Source organism: Macaca thibetana, chromosome 11 (genome assembly GCF_024542745.1).
Source record: "Macaca thibetana thibetana isolate TM-01 chromosome 11, ASM2454274v1, whole genome shotgun sequence".
Lineage (NCBI taxonomy): Eukaryota > Metazoa > Chordata > Mammalia > Primates > Cercopithecidae > Macaca > Macaca thibetana.
In genome coordinates this window covers 65,007,784-65,029,249 of record NC_065588.1, presented here as the reverse complement: position 1 = coordinate 65,029,249, position 21,466 = coordinate 65,007,784, and the positions used below count along the sequence as shown (strand labels likewise).

The 21,466-nt window shown below is 43.1% G+C and overlaps 1 protein-coding gene and 1 long non-coding RNA gene across 3 annotated transcripts in view; one reads left to right on the top strand and one right to left on the bottom strand.

The window, feature by feature from the left end:
* The window catches only part of CPM (carboxypeptidase M), a 78,384-nt gene that overhangs the window by 50,924 nt on the left and 5,994 nt on the right, over positions 1-21,466 (top strand). For both annotated transcript variants that reach the window (XM_050750075.1, XM_050750074.1), the window contains exons 4-7: positions 8,796-8,968; positions 10,361-10,545; positions 11,258-11,428; positions 15,024-15,176. In XM_050750075.1, the coding sequence (XP_050606032.1) occupies positions 8,796-8,968; positions 10,361-10,545; positions 11,258-11,428; positions 15,024-15,176 (682 nt within the window). The remainder of the gene's footprint in view (positions 1-8,795; positions 8,969-10,360; positions 10,546-11,257; positions 11,429-15,023; positions 15,177-21,466) is intronic.
* Positions 7,280-10,068, bottom strand: LOC126931707 (uncharacterized). The gene is made up of 3 exons (XR_007717905.1): positions 10,014-10,068; positions 8,072-8,168; positions 7,280-7,389 (listed from the first exon to the last, which is right to left on the bottom strand). It is a non-coding gene; the product is annotated as an uncharacterized LOC126931707 (long non-coding RNA).

Sequence of the window (21,466 nt, the reverse complement as noted above, 5' to 3'; positions counted from 1 at the left end):
AAATGTTCTGTTTTATGGTTTTAGTTATTAAGTATAGATCTATGATCTATCTCAAATTAATTTCACTTGGATGGATACTAAGTTGTTCCAGCACCATTTGGTGAGAGGATTTGGGCTTGTTGGTTCTGTAAAAAAGTAGCAAACTCTCAGAGGGCAACACTGGAAAAAGTATCTTCCAGTCACCTACCTGTCCCTTTCTTTCCTCTACTCTTCACTTCTCTCTCCTTGATTGCTGGGGAGCTAACAGACAAAGCGCTCATGGTGAGCCTTTGTCACCGATGTTTATTCATTTTTCAGAGCAGCATGGCAGAAACATTTCTGCGGTTCTTTCTCATTTTAATAAAGACTAGTAGGTGTTTTTCTGGTTCATCCAGGCACACACATTATTTGCACACATATTGGCATGTTGGATTGAAGCCTCAATTCTAGGTTTAATTTACACAACCTCCTAATTTACATCACTTGACATACCTATAGTTGAATCTTTTTTTTTTTTTTAATTGGAAGGGTTGATGCCAGTGCAGGTTGAATGGGGTTCTCTACCATTCCCTTATGCTACAGATATTCAGATTGCCTGGGAATGGGGTCCTTGTCTCCTCACCTTCCCCCATCCCCTCATTCTGCTCCTGGCTTGCTGCATAGTAAACTATAACCAATACTCTAAAATCAGAGTTATGCTGAAAACTGGGACCATGCCCTGAAACCAGGAGCATCTAACATCCTCAGCCTGAGTGTGGATGCAGAAGAGACGCCTGGGAAAATCTTCCCCAGCCCTCCCTACTCTTTGTTTTGTGCCTGTCTTCTATGCTGTGTTTTTCAAATTTTGCAGAAAAAAATACTTTTCTTGGGTAATCTCTAGGTTGGTAAGACAGCTCTAATTTCTGCCTAATGGAAATATTGAAGCAAGGCATGACTGTGTGCTTAAAGAATTGTGTGCCCAGGCCAGGCATGGTGGTTCATACTTATAATCCCATCACTTTGGGAGGTCAAGCTGGGGAGGTTGTTGAGGCCAGGAGTTCAAGACTAGCCTGGGAAACATAGTAAGGTCTTGTCTCTAAAAAACAAAATATTTTTTTAATTAGCCAGGCATGGTGGTGCATACCCATGGTCCCAGCTACTCAGGAGGCTGAGGTGGAAGGATTGCTTGAGCCTGAGAGGTTGAGGCTACAGTGGGCCATGATCACACCACTGTACTTCAGCCTGGGTGACAAAGCGAGACCCTGTCTTAAAAAAAAAAAGAATCGAGTGCCTAGAGTTTTAAGCCAACTCTAGTAACATTAAGCAAAGTATTTTAGGTCAGAGCCTAAGTTCAAACCCATGTTTCCTTGACTTCAGGGCTAGTGGTCTTAATCACTGTACTGTAGAAGTAACTGTTGAATATGTTTGTTAAATAATTTAACTAAATTGCAATTATTTTTTCTTTTGGAGTTGGGGTCTTGCTTTGTAACCCAGGCTATAAAGCATTGGTGTGATCATGGCTCACTGTAACCTCAAACACCTGGGCCCAAGCAATCCTCCTGCCTCATCCTCCCACGTAGCTAGGTCTAGAGGTGTGTGCCACCACACCAGGCTGAGTTTTTTATTTTTTTGTAGAGATAGGGTCCCACAGTGTTGCCCAGGCTGTTCTCAAACTCCTGGCCTCAAGTGATCCTCTGGCCTTCGCCTTCCAGAGTGTTGGGATTATAGGCTTGAGCCATTGTGCCCAGCCTAAATTGCAATTCTGCTTTTTTGGGGAGGTGGGGGATAGGAATTTTTTTTAAGCTTTCATTTCTTAAAGATCAATGAATTATTTTTACTGTGATAGACTTGATATAGGCTTTTGTAACTGCCCAACAGATTCATTTTGCCTGTTGCCCAGATAGAGCAGATGTATTAAGACAGGGGAACTGCGATAGAGAAAGAGTTTAATTCATGCAAAGCCAACTGAACGGGAGACCGGAGTTTTATTATTACTTAAATCAGTCGCCCCAAAAATTCAGAGGCTGGGATTTTCAGGATAATTTGGTGGGTAGGGGGAGAGACAGTGGGGAGTGGTGATTGGTCAGGTCGGAGACGAAATCATAGGGCATCAAAGCTGTTCTCTTGTGCTGAGTCAGTTCCTGGCTGGGGGCCACAAGACCAGATGAGCCAGTTTATCGATGTGGGTGGTGCCAGCAGATCCATCCAGTGCAGGGTCTAAAAAGTATCTTAGGTTTTACAATAGCGATGTTATCCCCCTGAGCAACTGGGGAGGTTTGGAATCTTGCGGCCTCTGGCTGCATAACTCCTAAGCCATAATTTCTAATCTTGTGGCTAATTTGTTAGTCCTATATTCAGGAAAAGGCTATTATCATCTTTGTTTCAATGTTAAACTATGAACTATGTTAGTTTAGCCTATGCCCAGGAATGAACAAGGACAGCTTGAAGGTTAGACGCAAGATGGAGTTGGTTTCATCAGATCTCTTTCACTGCCATAATTTTCTCACTGTGATAATTTTTGCAAAGGCAAAAATTTCACTTTTGAAAAATTCACATCACATATAGAATTTTACGTTTGTGGCATTGGTTTATAGTTTATGGTTTTCCAGAAATATAGGTTGAAAAGAAAAAACATTCCCTGGATAATAGTGGCCATATTTGTCAACCTAAAAATAAAGAGATAAAGGATAAAATTTTCAACACCTTCCAGGTATAAAAGACAGTTTATGAGATATAGTTTGCATGTCTAAATGTTTTACTTAGGGGGTATTTTAATGGTTTTCACAGACAGTGGCACACAATATCTGAAATTATGGCCGTTCTGGAAAATCTGGAATGTATAGTCAACATGCAGTAGAGGTTCCCAACTTGTCATTAAACCAAAACACAACATTAAAGCTTGTCTTTCTAAATGCCACTTCCCAAGCTCCTTTTTCTACCACTATCCCAGGTGATAGCAAAATGTCCTCAGTAATGCTATGTAGTTTGCATAATTAAGTTCTTTCTTTTTAGATTTAGGCAGAGCTCTTTGTTTTCCAGGTGAAATGTCTAATTCATTTTAAGCATGTTTTAAATTAATTAACTTTTTGGTGAGGCTGGGCCAGGGTGACCAGATAGCCCGAGTCCCTGTCATGAGCAGAATTGTTAGCCTGTACCTCTATAAAATTTGTTCGGTGTTTAAAAATCCTTCAGATAAAAATAGCTTGATCATTTGTATATCTCCCCTTACAAAGCACCTTAAGTCCTTATGTGAATTTCAGAAAGTTCTTCCTCAGGATAGTCCTGACCTTATAATGAATTGCCAACAGTAGTTTATTCACAATTATTTATTGAATACATGATAGACAGGAGCTGGACAAGCTATACCAGGAACACAGGGATACAGAGAAAAACCATGAGGGTCCCTGACTTCGGGGCTTCAATGGTGGAGTTGGAGAAGGGGAGGTCAGTCAAGGTCAACCAGGTGATTGTAACGTGTGTGACCCGCATTAGATAACGCAGTGTCATGGTGAACCTAGACTTGGGAGGCCAAGAAAAGTATGCTAGATAAATGTCATGTTTAGGCTGATATTTGAAGAAGAAGAATTAGCTCGGCGGGTCAGACAAATAACTTAAATCTATAACACACACACCACTGTGGAGCCCCGTAGCCCAATGACTTTCCCGCCAGAAGCTGCATCACAGTTAAACAGATTCCATTGTTAGGATAGCTGAAGATTCTCTCTCTCTCACACACACACACACACACACACACACACACACACACACCCCCACAACACTGTCTGGGTTGTGGATTGTTCCTTCAAAAATTTTTTTCTATTTTTTTATAAACAATCTGTGAAGAACCAGAACACTCATTTTTATCTGTGTGGCAAGTTCCAACTTGGCTGAATTGAACTGCAGCTGATAGACAATGCATTTTCTGCTTTCTGGGTGATTGCCATTTTAACCACCGGATGAAGGAGATGGAGTGAGTCTCCGGAGGCCCGTGTGTCCATCAGGCCCCCGTCTCTTCATGACGGCTTCTCCCTGAAGTCTGTGCCCTCACAGGAAGGAAGCCAGCATGCTGGGTGAAAGGCTGCCTGGGCAATTGGAGACTCTTTTGACCACATTCTTTTTTAAAATTTGGACTCTCCAGGGTTTCCTGTCAAAGACTTAATTTTCAATGAAGGGAGGTTTATACATAAAACATGAATGAGTGTTTGAGACATTTATATTAAGGTTGGGAAGAATTAATTTGAATAATATTTGGCATAAATCTGCTGTTACAGAAGCAGGAAAAGTTGGCCCAAAAAGAAAGGAGGATTTTGTTTAACTGCCTCTGAAATTTCATCTGTTTACCTCAGCGTTTAAAAAATTATCTGATGCTTAGTTGGTTCTTTATCATATTTTCCAGATTTTTATTTACCCCTGCAGTTGAGAACTTGTGATTTGTTGTGGAATATTGAGACACACAGAAAATACTTTGGTTACATACTTGTTTCCCTGAAAGAATCATGATTTTATTATTTTTGTAAAAATGACATAGGTTTTCTTTAATTTAAAAAGAATAAGAGGAAATAAAAATCATTCAGAATACTGTACCCAGAAATAGCCATCATTAATATTTGCCAGACATCATTCTAGACATCTATATATTTCTGTAGTAAGAGAATGAGAGGAATTAAAAGAATATAAAATAAAATGTGTCATATATTGTATGAAATTGTATTTTATTTGAATGAACAGAAGAATAAAACTGAAGTGAAACAAAAATAATTGGTGAAATTGATACTTTCTCAAAATAAGAAATTGATGATCACATTTTTCTTTTTTTTTTTTTTTTTTTTTTTTTTTTTGAGACAGAGTCTCACTGTTGCCTGGCTGGAGTGCGGTGGTACAATCTCAGCTCATTGCAACCTCCAACTCCCAGGTTCAAGCAATTCTCCTGCCTCAGCCTCCCAAGCAGCTGGGATTACAGGCACCAGCCACCATGCCCGGCTAATTTTTGTATTTTTAGTGGAGATGGGGTTTCACCATGTTGGCCAGGCTGGTCTCGAACCCCTGACCTCAGTTGATCTGCCCAGCTCAGCCTCCCAAAGTGCTGGGATTGCAGGCATGAGCCATCGTGCCCAGCCCCAACTTTTATATTTCGTTCTTACCCATACTCCCAAGACTGCTTAATCCAATTCTGTATCCAACAGAATACCAACTCAACCTAGCTCCTAATCATGGCTTCTTTACTCTTCCTTTTCACTTTCTTTTGGTTGGGTGAATTTCATTGCTAACTCATGTCTTGATTATTTGCATGCTGGAGAATGTATGGTTCAGATAGCTAAGAGAGAAATTCACATTTAGAGTCACATGGGGATTCTGATATCATTTCCTCTCTTTTCTTGACTTGGGACTCACATAGGTCAGGGATTTTTGCCGATTGAACCATACTATGGCCTCTAACCAGCATTTAGACATTTAAGGAACTATAGGACTCCTGGTCACTTCCTCCTCACCTTCCTGTACCTATTACTCCCCAAACCCTTCTGAGAAAGCTCCTTAAACCAACTATCCTTTTCACATTTTTTTTGTTTTGTTTTGTTTTTGAGATGGTGTCTCACTCTGTCACCCAAGCTGGAGTGCAGTGGTGCAATCTCAGCTCATTGCAACCTCTGCCTCCCAGGTTCAAGCAATTCTCGTGCCTCAGCCTCCTGAGTAGCAGGGACTACAGGCACCTGCCACCATGCCCAGCTAATTTTTGTATTTTTAGTAGAGACGGGGTTTCACCAGGTTGGCCAGGCTGGTCTGGAAGTCCTGACTTTGGGTGATCTGCCCACCTCAGCCTCCCAAAGTGCTGGGATTACAGGCGTGAGCCACCATGCCCGGCCCCTTTTCACATTTAAAGTTACTGTCACAGTTTTATGTTACCAGCTCCTCCCCACTGGCTTTAGAGCAGGTCATCAGTAGCTCATCGAGGTTACTTCCAAAGGTGCTGGACCTTCAAAAGCCTGTTATATCTTAAAATTGGAACCCAGTGTGGGGTACAAGTGACTTTTTTGGTTATTAGCTTGTAAGAACTTTTTCCAGTGACAATTTTGACTACAAAAACAAAAATCTGACTGGGCGCAGTGGCTCACACCTGTAATCCCAGCCCTTTGGGAGGCTGAGGTGGGCAGATCATCTGAGGTCAGGAGTTCGAGACCAGCCTGGCCAACATGGAAACCCTGTCTCTACTAAAAATATAAAAATTAGCCAGACAAGGTGATAGGCGCCTGTAATCTCAGCTACTTGGGAGGGTAGGTAGGAGAATTGTTTGAATCCAGGAGACGGAGGTTGCAGTGAACCAACACGGTGCCACCGCACTCCAGCCTGGGTGACAGAGTGAGACTCTGTCTCAAAAAAAAAAAAAAAAAAAAAAAAAAAAAATCAAGGTAGTAGAAGAGGAAGATAAAAAATGAGTAGGAAAAAAGTTGAAGTCAGGATTGGAAATAACCTCACTCTAAATTTTTTTTTTTTTTTTTTTTTTTGAGACAGAGTCTCGCTCTGTCTCCCAGGCTGGAGTGCAGTGGCGCGATCTGGGCTCACTGCAAGCTCTGCCTCCTGGGTTCACGCCATTCTTCTGCCACCACGCCTGGCTAATTTTTTGTATTTTTAGTAGAGACGAGGTTTCACTGTGTTAGCCAGGATGGTCTCGATCTCCTGACCTCATGATCCACCCGCCTCGGCCTCCCAAAGTGCTGGGATTACAGGCGTGAGCCACCGCGCCCGGCCCTCACTCTAAATTTTATGGTGTCTGTGAATCTATAATTCATATATCCCAAGTTTTCTTTCTTTCTTTCTTTCTTCCTCTTTTTTTTTTTTTTTTTTTTGAGACAGGGTCTCACTCTGTCACCATGCTGAAATGCAGTCGTGTGATCTCAGCTCACTGCTGCCTCAACCTCCTGGGCAGCACAAGTGATCCGCCTACCTCAACCTCCTGAGTAGTTAGGGCTACAGGTCTGTGTCATCATGCCGGCTAATTTCTTATTTTTGTAGTGATGGGATCTCGCTACATTGCTCAGGCTGGTCTCGAGCTCCTGGGCTCTGCCTTAGCCTCCCAAAGTGCTGAGATTACAGGCATGAGCCACTGCCACCAGTCCCAAATTTTCTTAGTCCCAATTTCAATTATTCTATGTTCATTAGAATAGCAGATGTTTAAAGTGTGATCTCTTTATGTGCCAGTGAGGGAATCAAGTGAGAAGTGGTCATCCAAGGATCACTTATCCTTTGTTACAATGTTGAAATCCTACAGTGAAATCATGACTGGAAATTCTTCTGAGGCTCCATGAAATCTTTTCTTGCACAGCGTCTATATGAATGTGCCTGCAGCACTCTCCTGCTTTTCTCACCTGCTGCCCCTGAGTTCTCATTTACTAACCCCTCAACAACATCCATTCTTCTGAAGCAGATTCCTTGAACCTAGAATGATAGGGAGAACTTGATGTAGTCTAAGCAGATCTTCCTATGATAAGGCTGACATTTAAATTACTTTTTTTAAATAAGGAAAATAATGAATCTCTCTCCTGGGGAGAACTTATAAAGCAAGATCTCTTACAGGCCTTCAGTTTCCCAGGCCTTATTGATATGTAAGCTAATTTTAGGTGGATATGACAGTTTTTAACATTTTAATAGTCATGCTTTTACTTAATGTATATTAGAAATATATATCTAGAAAAGTGATAATGATATGAAGTTTCTTGTTACAAAATAAAAGATAGTATATAGATAATATGCAGATATGGCAAAGAGTTATGAGGATGATGTACAAATGACTAAAGTTTCAGAAATCAGAAATACATAGATATGGCCAAAATTGCACAGATGTGCAACAGGAGAACCAGGAAATAAGCAAATGTAAAAGTCAGAAACCTACTTAAATTATGCTTGTTACAAACTTGGATTTTTCCCTATTGAAATCTGTAGTCTGATACAATAGCGCACATCTGTAGTCCCAGCTACTTGGGAGGCTAAGGTGGGAGGATCACTTGAGCTCAGGAGTTGGAAGCCAGCCTGAGCAACATAGCAAGACCCTGTCTTAGAAAAAAAAAAAACAAAACTACAATGCGATGATTCTAAGTCGGGGTTATCCACCAATACATACATGATAAGCTTCATATGCACCATGCATTCTCAGGGAAATACATGATTCCTGTGCTTCTCTGTAACTCGACCTCTTGCTCTACCACTCCAGAAGATACCTTGGAAGGCAACCAAATGAAAAATGTTATAATAAGAATCATTATTCCATCTGGGCGCAGTGTCTCATGCCTGTAATCCCAGCACTCTGGGAGTCTGAGGCAGGTGGATCACTTGAGGTTAGGAGTTCAAGACCAGCCTGGCCAACATAGTGAAACCCGTCTCTACTAAAAATACAAAAATTAGCTGGGCATGGTGGCACATGCCTGAAATCCCAGCTACTCAGGAAGCTGAGGCAAGAGAATCACTTGAACCTAGGAGGCGGAGGTTGCAATGAGCCAAGGTCACGCCACTGCACTTCAGCCTGGGCGACAGAGTTGAGAATGTCTCAAAAAAAAAAAAGAAAAAGAAGATGCATTTTCCACTCTAATTCGTTTTTGCAATGTGTAAACTATTTACAAATAGATACTTTAACTCTTACTAACATTTTTCAGCACACCCTATGACTGCTCACCACCTGATTGCCACTTGGCAGAGCATAAGCATGCTTGAGAAAGAATGGTCTTACAAACCAGTTTGGGTCTGAGATACCATGTGTAGAGACCCCTGTTGGGGAATTTGCGCTGTGGGAGTGCTTTCCTTATTGCCTCTGACCTAATAATGTCCTCTTTTCTCTTTAACACATACAGACTGTTGGGCGGGAGCTGCTGCTCCATCTGATTGACTATCTTGTAACCAGTGATGGCAAAGACCCTGACATCACAAATCTGATCAATAGTACCCGGATACACATCATGCCTTCCATGAACCCAGATGGATTCGAAGCCGTCAAAAAGCCTGACTGTTATTACAGCATCGGAAGGTAAAGAGGGGCTGGTCTGTCTGTACTTCAAAACAAGCAACGCAACAAAAAGGCTCCCGTCAGGCACCTGTTGGCCTTGGCAAGAGGAGTTGTGTCATGGTGAGAGCCCTCAGCCGGTGTCATGTCGCTGATGTGCCAAAGCTCAAGACACATCAGGGTTGCCCCTGGCTTGCAGGAAGAAATGCAAATAAGGCTACTTTGCACGGGTGCCCGCCTAGCCGCTCCATCTTCATTTGCCGCTCCCTCTCCCTCCCCTGCCTCCTCCCCTCGGGGCCTCCTTCCTGGAACTACCAGGTGCTTTCTCACCTCGGCGTTTTACACACACCATTTCCTCCCCCTGCCTAAACAGCATTTCCTCCAAGACTCTTTCTCCCGACCTGTCATACACTAGATTCCCTGATAAACTCTCAGATCACCTGGCACTTTACTGTCAGAGCACAACTTTTAATATCTGATTTCTTGCTTCATGTCTCTCTCCCCACTACACTGCAAGCTACCTGCAGGCAGGAATCCTGTCCATTACGTTTGTCGTCGTTAGATCCCCAGTGCCTGGCAGAGTACCCAGGCCCTTGGTAATGACTGGTCGATTTATTAGGCCAGTAGTCCAAGAACTAACCATAACCAAGAGGGGGTCTTGAAGAAGCTCTGATTTAAATGGTTTATTTTGTTTCAAGCTGCCTTGGGAGGTTTGGAATTTCTCAGATGTCTAATGTACATTCATATGTATGCAGTTTATACATATGTGTTTGCTTTACGAAAGCTGAACAAAATCTCACCACTTGATTCCCTCCAATTTTAAGTTTTTCTAGCATATTTAAACATGGCCGTTCCACATTTCACAAATACTTTTGTGTAATGTGTTTACTGTTGTTTCTGTTATCAGTTGCCACTTAATGAACCACCCCAAAATTAGCGACTTAAAGCAACAGCCTTTTTCTTTACTGTTGATTCCGTAGGTCAGGAATTTGGGCAGGGCAGAGCAGGGATGGCTATTCTCTGTGCCACAGGTCTGGGGCTCAATTCTGGTCTTTCTGAGACAATTTACCTGGAGCCATGGACTCTCCGTGGGCTCTCTACGTGGCTACTATTGGGATCTCAGGGTCCTAAAAGGGAGCATCTAAGAGCAGAAGTCCCAAAATACAAACACTTACCAAACCTCTGCCTGCATCACAATAGCTAGTATCTCATTGGTGAGAGCAGATCACAAGGGATGAGATGCCATGGGGTGTAAGTGCCAGGTGTGGGTCATAGCAGGCCACCAGGGCAGTTATCCACCACACCCATACTCACATTTGGAAAGACACCTGGAGCCTAAACCAAAGGGCAAGACACTGTAAGAATCCACTCCCTCATGCCCTATCAATAAGCCCTAAAATATTCTTTCTTTTAAAGGGAAAATTATAACCGGTATGACTTGAATCGAAATTTCCCTGATGCTTTTGAATATAATAATGTCTCAAGGCAACCTGAAACTTTGGCAGTCATGAAGTGGCTGAAAACAGAGACGTTTGTCCTCTCTGCAAACCTCCATGGTGGTGCCCTTGTGGCCAGTTACCCGTTTGATAATGGTGTTCAAGGTAAGCAGGTACGGGCCCGCGTCTGGCTTCCTAAGTCCAGAGTGGGGCTGAGACTCTCTGCCTCTGGGTGGGGAATCAGCTCTCCCTTCCCCACTTAACTTCTCCGGCACGGTGAAAAGAGCTTCGTGTTCCCAACCCTAGCCATCCTTCCTGGAATTCTTCAACAGCAGATGGGCAGTGTGGCCGAACTGACAACCCACAGCTGGACATGCATCAGTGAATTAGTGAAATTTAGATTCTAGAAAATACGATCTAGTCAGATTTTGATTCTCTGACAAGAGACAACATGGCTAAAATAACATAAGACTGGAACAACTCATTTTTTTTTTTTTTTTTTTTGCTAATCATATGGACAATAATTGTTGACTCTTCTTAAAACTCTGTGGGATGAGGACCCAAAATATTACAGTAGCTTTAATTCACCCCCATAATACCTAATGAAATTGTCTTTACCTCCAGAAATTAGCAAGAGTGACTAAGAGGACACTTAATTTTTAAGCTGATTTAGGAGTTTGGATTTGTATCTGACTTATTTGGGGGCTATCACCTTGCATATGTTTATTATAAAGTAGAAAGAAGAATAGAGGAAGCATTCATGGAGGTGGGTAAAGGATTTCTCTCTAGGGAAATTAGAGCATCGGTGTGTGATGTGATTATGTCTTCGCTAATATGGTGTTTGTGTTTCCTCTTACTCTTACTGCCCCTCTTGCAGCAACTGGGGCATTATCCTCCCGCAGCTTAACTCCTGATGATGATGTTTTTCAATATCTTGCACATACCTATGCTTCAAGAAATCCCAACATGAAGAAAGGAGATGAGTGTAAAAACAAAATGAACTTTCCTAATGGTGTTACAAATGGATACTCTTGGTATCCACTCCAAGGTGAGTTTCTCTTCATTTCTTCCATTCCCCTTATTGCCTTCACCCAGAAGTACCAGCTGGTTTATTTTGATCCAGCAGTTGTTAAAAGAACTTTAGGCACAATAAGCCCTTCACTGTGTCCTTATCAGCTGATATCATAAGGGCAGTGGGTGACTGATCGCTTGAGAGATGCTCAGACATGTTTCTCATTACCAAGGGCCGCCTTCATTCAGTCAGTCACTTATTCTGTGTCTGCCTACTGTGAGCCAGGAATTGTACCAAGAAAGATGAACAAGACACACACCTCACCCTGGAATTGAACAGGGGAGACAGACACGCAGATAAGTAATGGTGATAGCAGTGTAATTAGAATAAAAACAGATTTAGAAAAGGTGCAGTGTACCCCAAGGGTGCGCAGAGCCAAAACACAGTAAGGAGTAGTGAAGACCTTGGAGAAATGTGATACTTACATCCCATCTAACAGGGACAGCTGCTACTAGATCTAGCTAATTATTGCCATGCAGCCTTGGGGAGCCAATACTGCCAGATCTTGCAGTTTGTAAAAAGAAGCTGGATTTGTACATGAAGTATCATGATTTTAAAGCCATTTTGCAGGCTCAACAAAAGAGCTCTTCAGACAGGATACAGCGGGAGGAGGGCCCCCAGTTCTTCACCCTTGGAATAAGACGGCCAGGTAAGGGGCAGGATGAGATTGCTGTGTAGGCAACATGGAAGGAGAGAGATTCTTATTAGAGGGAATAATATAAACAGAAACCCGGGCTAGGAGGGACCTAGGATGGAAGGACAGGAGGAAAGACGGTGGACTGGAACTGGATTTCCATGCCTCAGGGGAAAACATTCCCTTTTAGACTAGTTAGCCTGACCCCACCAACAGCAAGCTGCAGCGTGCATTTCTGCATGCAGGCCACTTCCAAAGGTGCCTTCCCTAATTGTCACTTTGGATACACAGGCTTTCAGGTAATCTTGCAGCACAAGCTGGTATTTTTATGCCTGGGTGGCTCTCTGTCAGTTTTCCAGGTAATATAAATAAGCATAGACCACAACTGATAGGCAGTAGGTTCAGGCAGCATTCTAAACGTCTCTCTCGTGTCCAAGATACAGCCCCCTCTCCTACCTTAGGGCTCCTGCATCGTCCCTGCTCGCCACAATTTATAGCTAAGAAAGGGCCCATCCTGTCCAGTGGCCAAGCTATCCTTCATGTTCACTGTCTAACTTTCTAAGGCAAATCCAGATGTGTAGGAAATTGGCTAGGAGCGATTGCTGCTGGTAATTGTTCCCAAGTGTGCCTGTGTGTGAGCTATGTATCCTTCTCAGACGAAAAACAGGTGAAGCCAGCTGCCTTGAGGAGCCCAGAAGAATGTGCCTGGCCTGGCCTGGATGTTTTGTTGGCCAGGCCTGACCCGCCTTATCCAGAGCTGCACTCTCCACGCTTGGCAGTCTCAGTCCTGGCTATTTGCTAGGGATCCATAATGCATGCCTGTTTTGCTATTTAAATTTTTTCCACCTGAGACACGTCCAGCCACAGGCTTTGTCTTGTTTTCTTTCCTCTCTTCTTTTTCCTTCTACTACTTTTTGGTGAAAATGAGGTCAGAGAGAAATACAAAACCTGCAAGGTAAGTAAAGGAAATAGAAAGGACAGAGAAATTCTTCCTGGCTGGAATCTGGGCCGACTGGCCTACATAGATATTACTTAATATTTAAGTAATATTTTTATATCATATTTTGACCACTTTCTTAGCATTAAATTTTTTTTAAAGAAAAAAGCTCTTTTATTTTTGTTTTATTTTTAGAGATAGGGTCTTATCATGTTGTCCAGGCTGGCCTTGAACTCCTAGCCTCAAGCAGTCCCTCCCACCTTGGCCTCCCAAAGTGTTTGGATTACAGGCATGAACCACAGTACCTGGCCTAAAATTTTTTTCTAGTTCAGTGCTTCCAAAATATCCTGATGAAACTGAGAATACATATTTTCTTGGGCAGGTATCAAGTGTAACAAATTAAAATCTGTCAGAAACTACTTCCTCAAAAGTTACTATATTTCGTCAAATCCAAGATACTGTTGATTATAAAACCCAGTGTACCACCAAGAAAGAAAATAAAATATTTTCAGTTAAACTAAAGACATGATGTTTTTAGCCATAAAAATGTTTAAGACACATCCCAATTCAGAGATATTAAAGTATAAAAAATGTTGCATCTTAGGCCAGGTGCAGCAGCTCACACCTGTAATCCTAGCACTTCGGGAGGCCAAGATGGGCACATTGCCCAAGCTCAGGAGTTCGAGACCAGTCTGGGTGACATGGTGAAACCCCGTCTCTACCAAAATAAAAAAAAAAATTAGCCTGGCATGGTGGTGCACGACTATAGCCCCAGCTACTCAGGAGGCTGAAACATGAGAATTGCTTGAACCCGGGAGGCAGAGGTTACAGTGAGCTGAGATCGTGCCACTGCGCTCCAGCCTGTGCAGCAGAGCAAGACTCCATCTCAAAAAAAAAAAAAATGTTGCATCTTAGAAAATGTAAAATGAAGGCCACCACGGTGGCTCATGCCTACAATCCCTGGGCGACAGAGCAAGACCCTGTCTCAAAACAAACAAACAAACAAAATAGCCAGGTGTGGTGGCGCACATCTGTAGCCTCAGCTACTTGAGAGGCTGAGGCAGGAGGATCGCTTCAGCCCAGAAGTTTGAACTTACAGCGAGCTGTGATTGCACCACTGCATTCCAGCCTGGGTGATGGAGTGAGACCATGTCTCTATTTAAAAAAAAAAAAAGGAAAAACAGAAAAAGAAAGTACGAAATGATTATAACCCTTTGAAAGCAGGGGACCAGAGGAGAGAATTGGAAAGTCAGCATGAGCAGTGGCAGCATGGGCTGCACAGGGGGCTGGGCCTTTCACCTCTGAGAGGCAGTGCAGCATTCTTTCTTTGATCCCCAGGAGCACTCTGGCATATTGGGAAGCCCACAGGGGCTGGCGGAAGGTGGCCTGCAGTCCAGTGTCTGCCATTTACTGGCCGAAACCCCTGGGCACTTTGTGCTTAACATCTGTGATCACGTTTCCTCATTTGTAAAGTAGGGGCAGTTGCTGTGAGGATTAAATGAGCTGATACGAAGCACTTCATACGGTACCTGGCAATAGTGAATGTTGGCCATGATTCCCCCAAATTAGTGTGCTTAGCTTTACTTAGTAAGTGTATTTATAAAGGATTTGTAGAAATATTTTTAAAGGAATCTTATTCTAGCTTATATCCATTTAAAATGTAATTTAAGAAACAAATGAAATTCAAAGAATCGCTTTTGTGATGTAGGATTTCAAAAAATAAAAACACAAAAGGACGCTTCCTTCACCCCTCACTTAATTTTGGTGCACAGTTGAACTTCAGTCAGCTCTGATCCAGTTACCCATATGGGGATATTTAAGATTGTCTGGTCATGCCTGGGTAATAAAATGTCAAGCCCTGATTTTACAAGCTAATGTGTCAAATTCATCTTTTCCTGTTTACATGTAGCTGTCTGATTCACTTGTCCCCAAAAGGCACGTGAAACTTGGCTCCACTCCAATTTTAGACCCTAACAAAAATTAAATATGCTTGTGTTTAGGTGGAATGCAAGATTACAACTACATCTGGGCCCAGTGTTTTGAAATTACGTTGGAGCTGTCATGCTGTAAATATCCTCGTGAGGAGAAGCTTCCATCCTTTTGGAATAATAACAAAGCCTCATTAATTGAATATATAAAGCAGGTGCACCTAGGTTTGTAAAATCTTCTTATTAATTCCCTAGTAATACAAAATAGAGCATCTGGCAAGACCTCTGGGTTGAGTAAACGCAAGCCTTTATTTATGCTGTGTAGTTACAGCCTCGTTTCAGTGCCAGATCTGATGGTTAAGAATTCTCTCTGTGTGAGTATCTGCAGTGTGTGAGAAATGCAGTGCCCGCTCGTTCATAGAAAAGGAAGTATGATGCGTGTTCCTTTCATATGAGGGTATAAAAATCCAGAGAACCAGCCAGCCGTGGTGGCTCACGCCTGTAATCCCAGCACTTTGGGAGGCTGAGGTAGATGGATCACCTGAGGTCAGGAGTTCAAGACCAGCCTGGCCAACAAGGCAAAACCTCATCTCTACTGAAAATACAAAAATTAGCTGGGCGTGGTGGCGCACACCTGTAGTCCCAGCTTCTTGGGAGGCTGAGGCAGGAGAATCACTTGAACCTGGGAGGTGGAGGTTGCAGTGAGCCGAGATGGTACCACTGTACTCCAGCCTGGGCGATAGAGTGAGACTCCGTCTCAAAAACAAACAAACAAACAAACATCCAGAGTCTTCCTAATTTTACATGTCGAATGATCTAGAAATCTGGCAAAATATCAGGAAAACAGGCTTCTACTCTGTTACATCATGTCCCATTTAGAAAAATACTATGTTTGCTTGTCACTCACCACACAGTACCAAGGACCCTGAGAACACTGGACATACCACTTTGCATTTTTTCCAGAATTGGGGTGGTGAGCTAGCACCATTGCCTTCAACCCCTCTTACCTCTGAACTCTGCTAGATGTCCTGGTGCTAAGAATCTTGCCAGCCTGTTTCCTGAAGGCTGACTGGCCCTTATCACAGATAGACAGACTAAATGTGGCAGAGAGTGGTAGCTCTCAAACATGCAGCAGACGCACTGGGAGGGCTTGCTAAAACAGATTGCCAGGCCCCAACCTGGAGTTTCTGTTTGAGTAGGCCTTAAATGATTACTGCCTTCCCACATGATGCTGATGCTGCTGGTCCGGGGGCTATACTTAGAAAGCCATTGTACTAGAGAAACACACTACTTGAGATGATGGAATCTTGTGCAGTTCAAGTTTATTAACCAGGTGGTGTTTCTTTGGGCAAGGTGTGGAAGGCTCTTCTATATTTATAGAGGTAAAGTTATCTTTCTCTATTCAGAATGGCTTGAAGAGAGAAATATATCAGGAATGGCATAATAGCTATGATACCACATAGAGTGTGTGTGTATGTGTATGTGTGTGTGTGTGTGTGTAGGTGTGTGTGCGTGCATGTGTTGAAAAGGTTTGCTGCATGGGCCTACTGCATAATTGCATAATTCCTGGAATTTTCTGCATGATTCACAGCAAAGCTTTCCTCCTGCTACAAAGAAGATGGAGAAGGATGAGGGAAGGTAGCACAAAGCCAGAGGGCTAAGTGCAAGGATAATTAAGGACCCTTCCTGGGCCACACATCCCTAAAAGGGATGCCCCTGCCCTCTTTCATACCTGTGTCCCCAGCCTCCATCCCCTGAACTGAAGAGGAGTACACAAAGATTACTGGTAAACTCACAGCGCTATGTCTAACTGGCTGAGTCGTTCATGGACTAGGTTGACTCCCTATGATAGGGGATGTTATGAAGTATCGTTCTTTCTCACTAGCATCTTAACAAAGACTATAAACTTATTATTGGAACTTTCACCTTCATTATGTCATCAAACGTTGTCTTGGGTTCTCTCTTGCTTAGTATTCTGGTATTTCTTTCTCCACTGGATTTTCCTCATGAGGCATGTCATGCATTAATCTAACATTTCTATTATATTTCTACTTCTATTGATCCTTTAGTTTGTTAATCTATTACTAGTATTATTATCATTATCATTAGTTTAGAGACAGGGTCTCATTCTGTCACCCAGGCTGGAGTACAGTGGCGCAGTCATCGCCCACTGTAACCTTGAACTCCTGGGCTCAAGTGATCCTTCTGCCTCAGCCTCCCAAGTAAGTAGGACTACAGGTGCACACCACCACGTCCAGCTAATTTTTTAAAAAATGTTGTATAGAGACAGAATCTTGCTATGTTGTCCAGGTGAGTCCCAAACTCCTGGGCTCAAGCGATCCTTCTGCCTAAGCCTCCCAAAGTGCTGGGATCCCAGGTGCGAGCCACCGTGACTGGCTCTACCTATTTTCTGAAATTCATTCTTCACCAGTATCAACATGGTTATGGGGATTCAAGTGAACATCAGATATGCTCTGTGTAACTGCACCACTATTTTCAGAACCTCAGTCTAGCTATAAAGATTATTTACCAAGCACTGAATTAATGTGGGCTTTGAAGAATCATGTTGATGTAATATTGCCAGGGAAAGAGCTTTGTGAACTGATAAATAACATACAAATTGCAGCATACCTATTGTTATTATTTTTAATAATTTGGAAGGCTTACCAGTCCATTTGCACTAGGTTTTGTTTGTTTGTTTTTGAGACGGAGTCTTGCTCTGTCACCCAGGCTGGAGTGCAGTGGTGCAATGATCTCGGCTCACTGCAACCTCCGCCTCCCAGGTTCATGTGATTCTCCTGCCTCAGCCTCCCAATTTGCTGGGATTATAGGCACCCACCATCATGCCCGGCTAGTTTTGTATTTTTGTAGAGACAGGGTTTCACCATATTGGCCAGGCTGGTCTTGAACTCCTGACCTCAGGTGATCCGCCGGCCTCGGTCTCCCAAAGTGCTGGGATTACAGGCATGAGCCACCATTCCCAGCCCATTTGCACTAGGTTTTATAAAGAATGTTTATCTACCTGTCTCTATAATCAGATGTAAACAACTCACTCAAAAACATATATTGGCACATCAACCCTGCCCCCTTGTGGTTTAAGACAGATGCATAACATGGTTTAATAATGAAACCATATTTCAAAATACCAATACAGTGTGGTTATTATTCCTCCCTACTAGTACCCAATAAGAAACTACTGAATATTTTGTTTGTGAAGAATGGCAGCAAACACCCCTTTATTGGTATGGCTCTGGTTTAAGGACATTATTGATATTTGTCAAGCTGCATTGCATTTACTGGTTCCATTATACCAATTGCTAGGATGCTTCTGTGTTTCTGAGGTTTTGACCCATCTGGAAGTCTCTGAGCCACCTTGTCTGGGAAGGAAAGGCCTTCTGCTTTAGTGGAAGGGCCTTGCCAAGAGGGCAGAGGCTTAGGTAGAGCCCAAGCTGTTTTGTCATCTGGCGATGTTTGCAATCTTGAGCAACCGCTTGTCTGTAGTGTAGTCAACAGAAAGTTGAGAGTAATAGCATCGGCCTTGCCTCCCACCAGCCTGTTGTAAGGTGTCAGTGGTGTTATTCTTTCAGCTAGAACTCACTGCAGACTTCAGCTGAAACTCGGGCCCTTGGTGCCGTGTTGTCCTGCTTAGAGGATGATTTACTAGGTTCAAGTTGAGTTGAGGGTGTCGGCAGACATTATGACCAAGGTAGCAAAGGAGGGCAAGTCTGAATTCTAGAGGCTTCGACTGTCTTGCTCTTCCCCATCTCTGAGGAGAAGCAAAGATGAGCCAGATACGGTGTTACCTGCTGTGGCCCTGTCTCTCCCCTGGACTCCTCAGAGCAGATCTGAACCCAGAGAGCAAGGGAATAGCTCACAGCATCCAAAAACCTAAGTAACTTGGGCCTAAAAGAATCTGGTATGTGCTGAGTTCCAGAAGCCTGTGGGCCACAGATGTGGATCTATCATCACATCCAAAATAGGAGGCAACTGTGACCATGCGGTGGGGACATGGGCACAAGCAAGCAGTCTCCTACATACTGTCCCAGCTCCGACTCTAAATCGTGCCCAACAAATGCAGAATTCTAGTTCTTGCCCATTTCCAAGGGAAAATGAGCTTTACATTTCTCCTGTGTGTCTCCCCATCTGGACACAGAATTTGTGTCTCAGATTTTATGTCTTCTCATTTGTGTAGTATCTGAGCGGTTTTCAAATTTTCATTTTTCTTTTAATATAATAGTGTTGGCTCTCTCTGCGTCTCTTGGGGTCTACCAGCCTTTTTTCAATGTTTCAACTTCAGCATATAAAAATAAATAACATTTTCTGGTAAAACAATTACTTCCCTCTTAAGTGAAAGGTTTGGTGGTGTGTAGACAAAATATTGTAAAGACATAAACAAGCTAAAGCATGCTTTTATTTGGCTGGTGGGAGGGGTTTTCCTTTGAATATAAATTCCATACATAAGCATGGTCTGTGTTTGCCCAGTAAGAGTGATATTCACATACACCAGGCTTCCATAGCTGGAATAACCATCTTTAGGTTTAGGTAAGAGTCATATGAAAGTGAGTCTTTGGGCCTGTAATCCTGGCACTTTGGAAGGCCGAGGCGGGTGGATCACTTGAGATCAGGAGTTTGAGACCAGCCAGGCCAACATGGTGAAACCCTATCTCTACTAAAAATACAAAAATTAGCTGAGTGTGGTGTCAGGTGCCTGTAATCCCAGCTACTTGGGGGGCTGAGGCAGGAGAATCGCTTGAACCTGGGAGATGAAAGTTGCAGTGAGCTGAAATGGTGCCACTGCACTCCGGCCTGGGCAACAGAGGGAGACTTCAATTAAAAAAAAAAGAAAGCGAATCTTTGGGTTATTAGGGGATGATGAATGAGGGTCAAATTGGAATATAAAGACTTTCAGACATTTCTTCAAATGCAAATTGTTCTTCCTTTTTCTATCTTTGAGGGTAAGCAGACCGCAGGTTAACTGGAGCTTTGATTCAGCTGTAGCACACACTGATACATAGGTGATGTTCAAGTACCTGAGGCCGTCCAAAATCACTGTCATGTGACTGTCAAAAAAGTCCAATCTGTTATTAAAATGTAACTGCTTCTAGCCAAGAAGAAATTTGCTGCCTTTTTTTAAAGGGTACCATGACATTTTTTTTTTTTTTTTTTTTTTTTTTTTTTTTTGGTGTCTTCTGCCAAGTACTCATCACTAGTACCCTGAATTCTATTTCATCCTTTTTTTTTTTTTTTTTTTTTTTTTTTTTTTTTTTTTTTTTTGAGGCAGAGTCTCACTCTGTCGCCCAGGCTGGAGTGCAGTGGCAGGATCTCAGCTCACTGCAAGCTCCGCCTCCCGGGTTCACGCCATTCTCCTGCCTCAGCCTCCCGAGTAGCTGGGATTACAGGCACCCGCCACCTCGCCCGGCTAATTTTTTGTATTTTTAGTAGAGACGGGGTTTCACCGTGTTAGCCAGACTGGTCTTGATCTCCTGACCTTGTGATCCGCTTGCCTTGGCTTCCCAAAGTGTTGGGATTACAAGTGTGAGCCACCACGCCCGGCCTCTATTTCATCATTATATCCAATGTTAAAGAATGGTGTAATGTTAGCCGGGCACGGTGGCTCACGCCTGTAACCCCAGCACTTTGGGAGGCTGAAGTGGGCGGATCATTTGAGGTCTGGAGTTCAAGAGCCTGACCAACATGGAGAAACCCTGTCTCTACTAAAAATACAAAAAAGGCTGGGTGTGGTGGCGCATGACTGTAATCCCAGCTACTTAGGAGGCTGAGGCAGGAGAATTCCTTGAACCTGGGAAGCGGAGGTTGCAGTGACCTGAGATCGCGCCATTGCAGCCTGGGCAACAAGAGCAAAACTCCATCTCAAAAACTCCATCTCAAAAAAAAAAAAAAAAAAAAAAAGGTGTAATGTCAATTTCAATGATAGCTTTGCTTCGTTTGTTATGCACTTGATTTTCTTCAGTTTGGTTGGTTTTGGCGAAGTCAACAAAAAATACAAAAAATGCCAACAGACACACCATCCAGCACAAGCAACCTTGCTGAAACGCATGGATTTTCTAAGTGGTAGGGAGACTGTAAACTAGCTCAGAGCCCTGAAGAAGGAAATAATATGCATAGCTTCTTCCCTCACATATTCCTGCTTTGTGGAACAAAGTTGAAGTAAGACTCCAGAAATTCATCTAATATATGCTTTTCCCCCCTGCATAGTTTTTCTTAATCCAAATAAGAGGAAAGGAAAGAAAGCCAGACCTGGTGGCTCACACCTATAATCCCAGCACTCCAGCACTTTGGGAGGCCAAGGTAGATCACATGAGCTCAGGAGTTCAAGACTAGCCTGTGCAACATGGCGAAACCCCACTTCTACAAGAAAATACAAAAGTTAGCCAGGTGTGGTGGTGTGTGCTTGTAGTCCCAGCTAATTGGGAGGCTGAGGTGGGAGGACTGCTTGAGCCTGGGAAGTCAAGGCTGCAGTAAGCCCTGATCACACCACTGCACTCCAGCCTGGG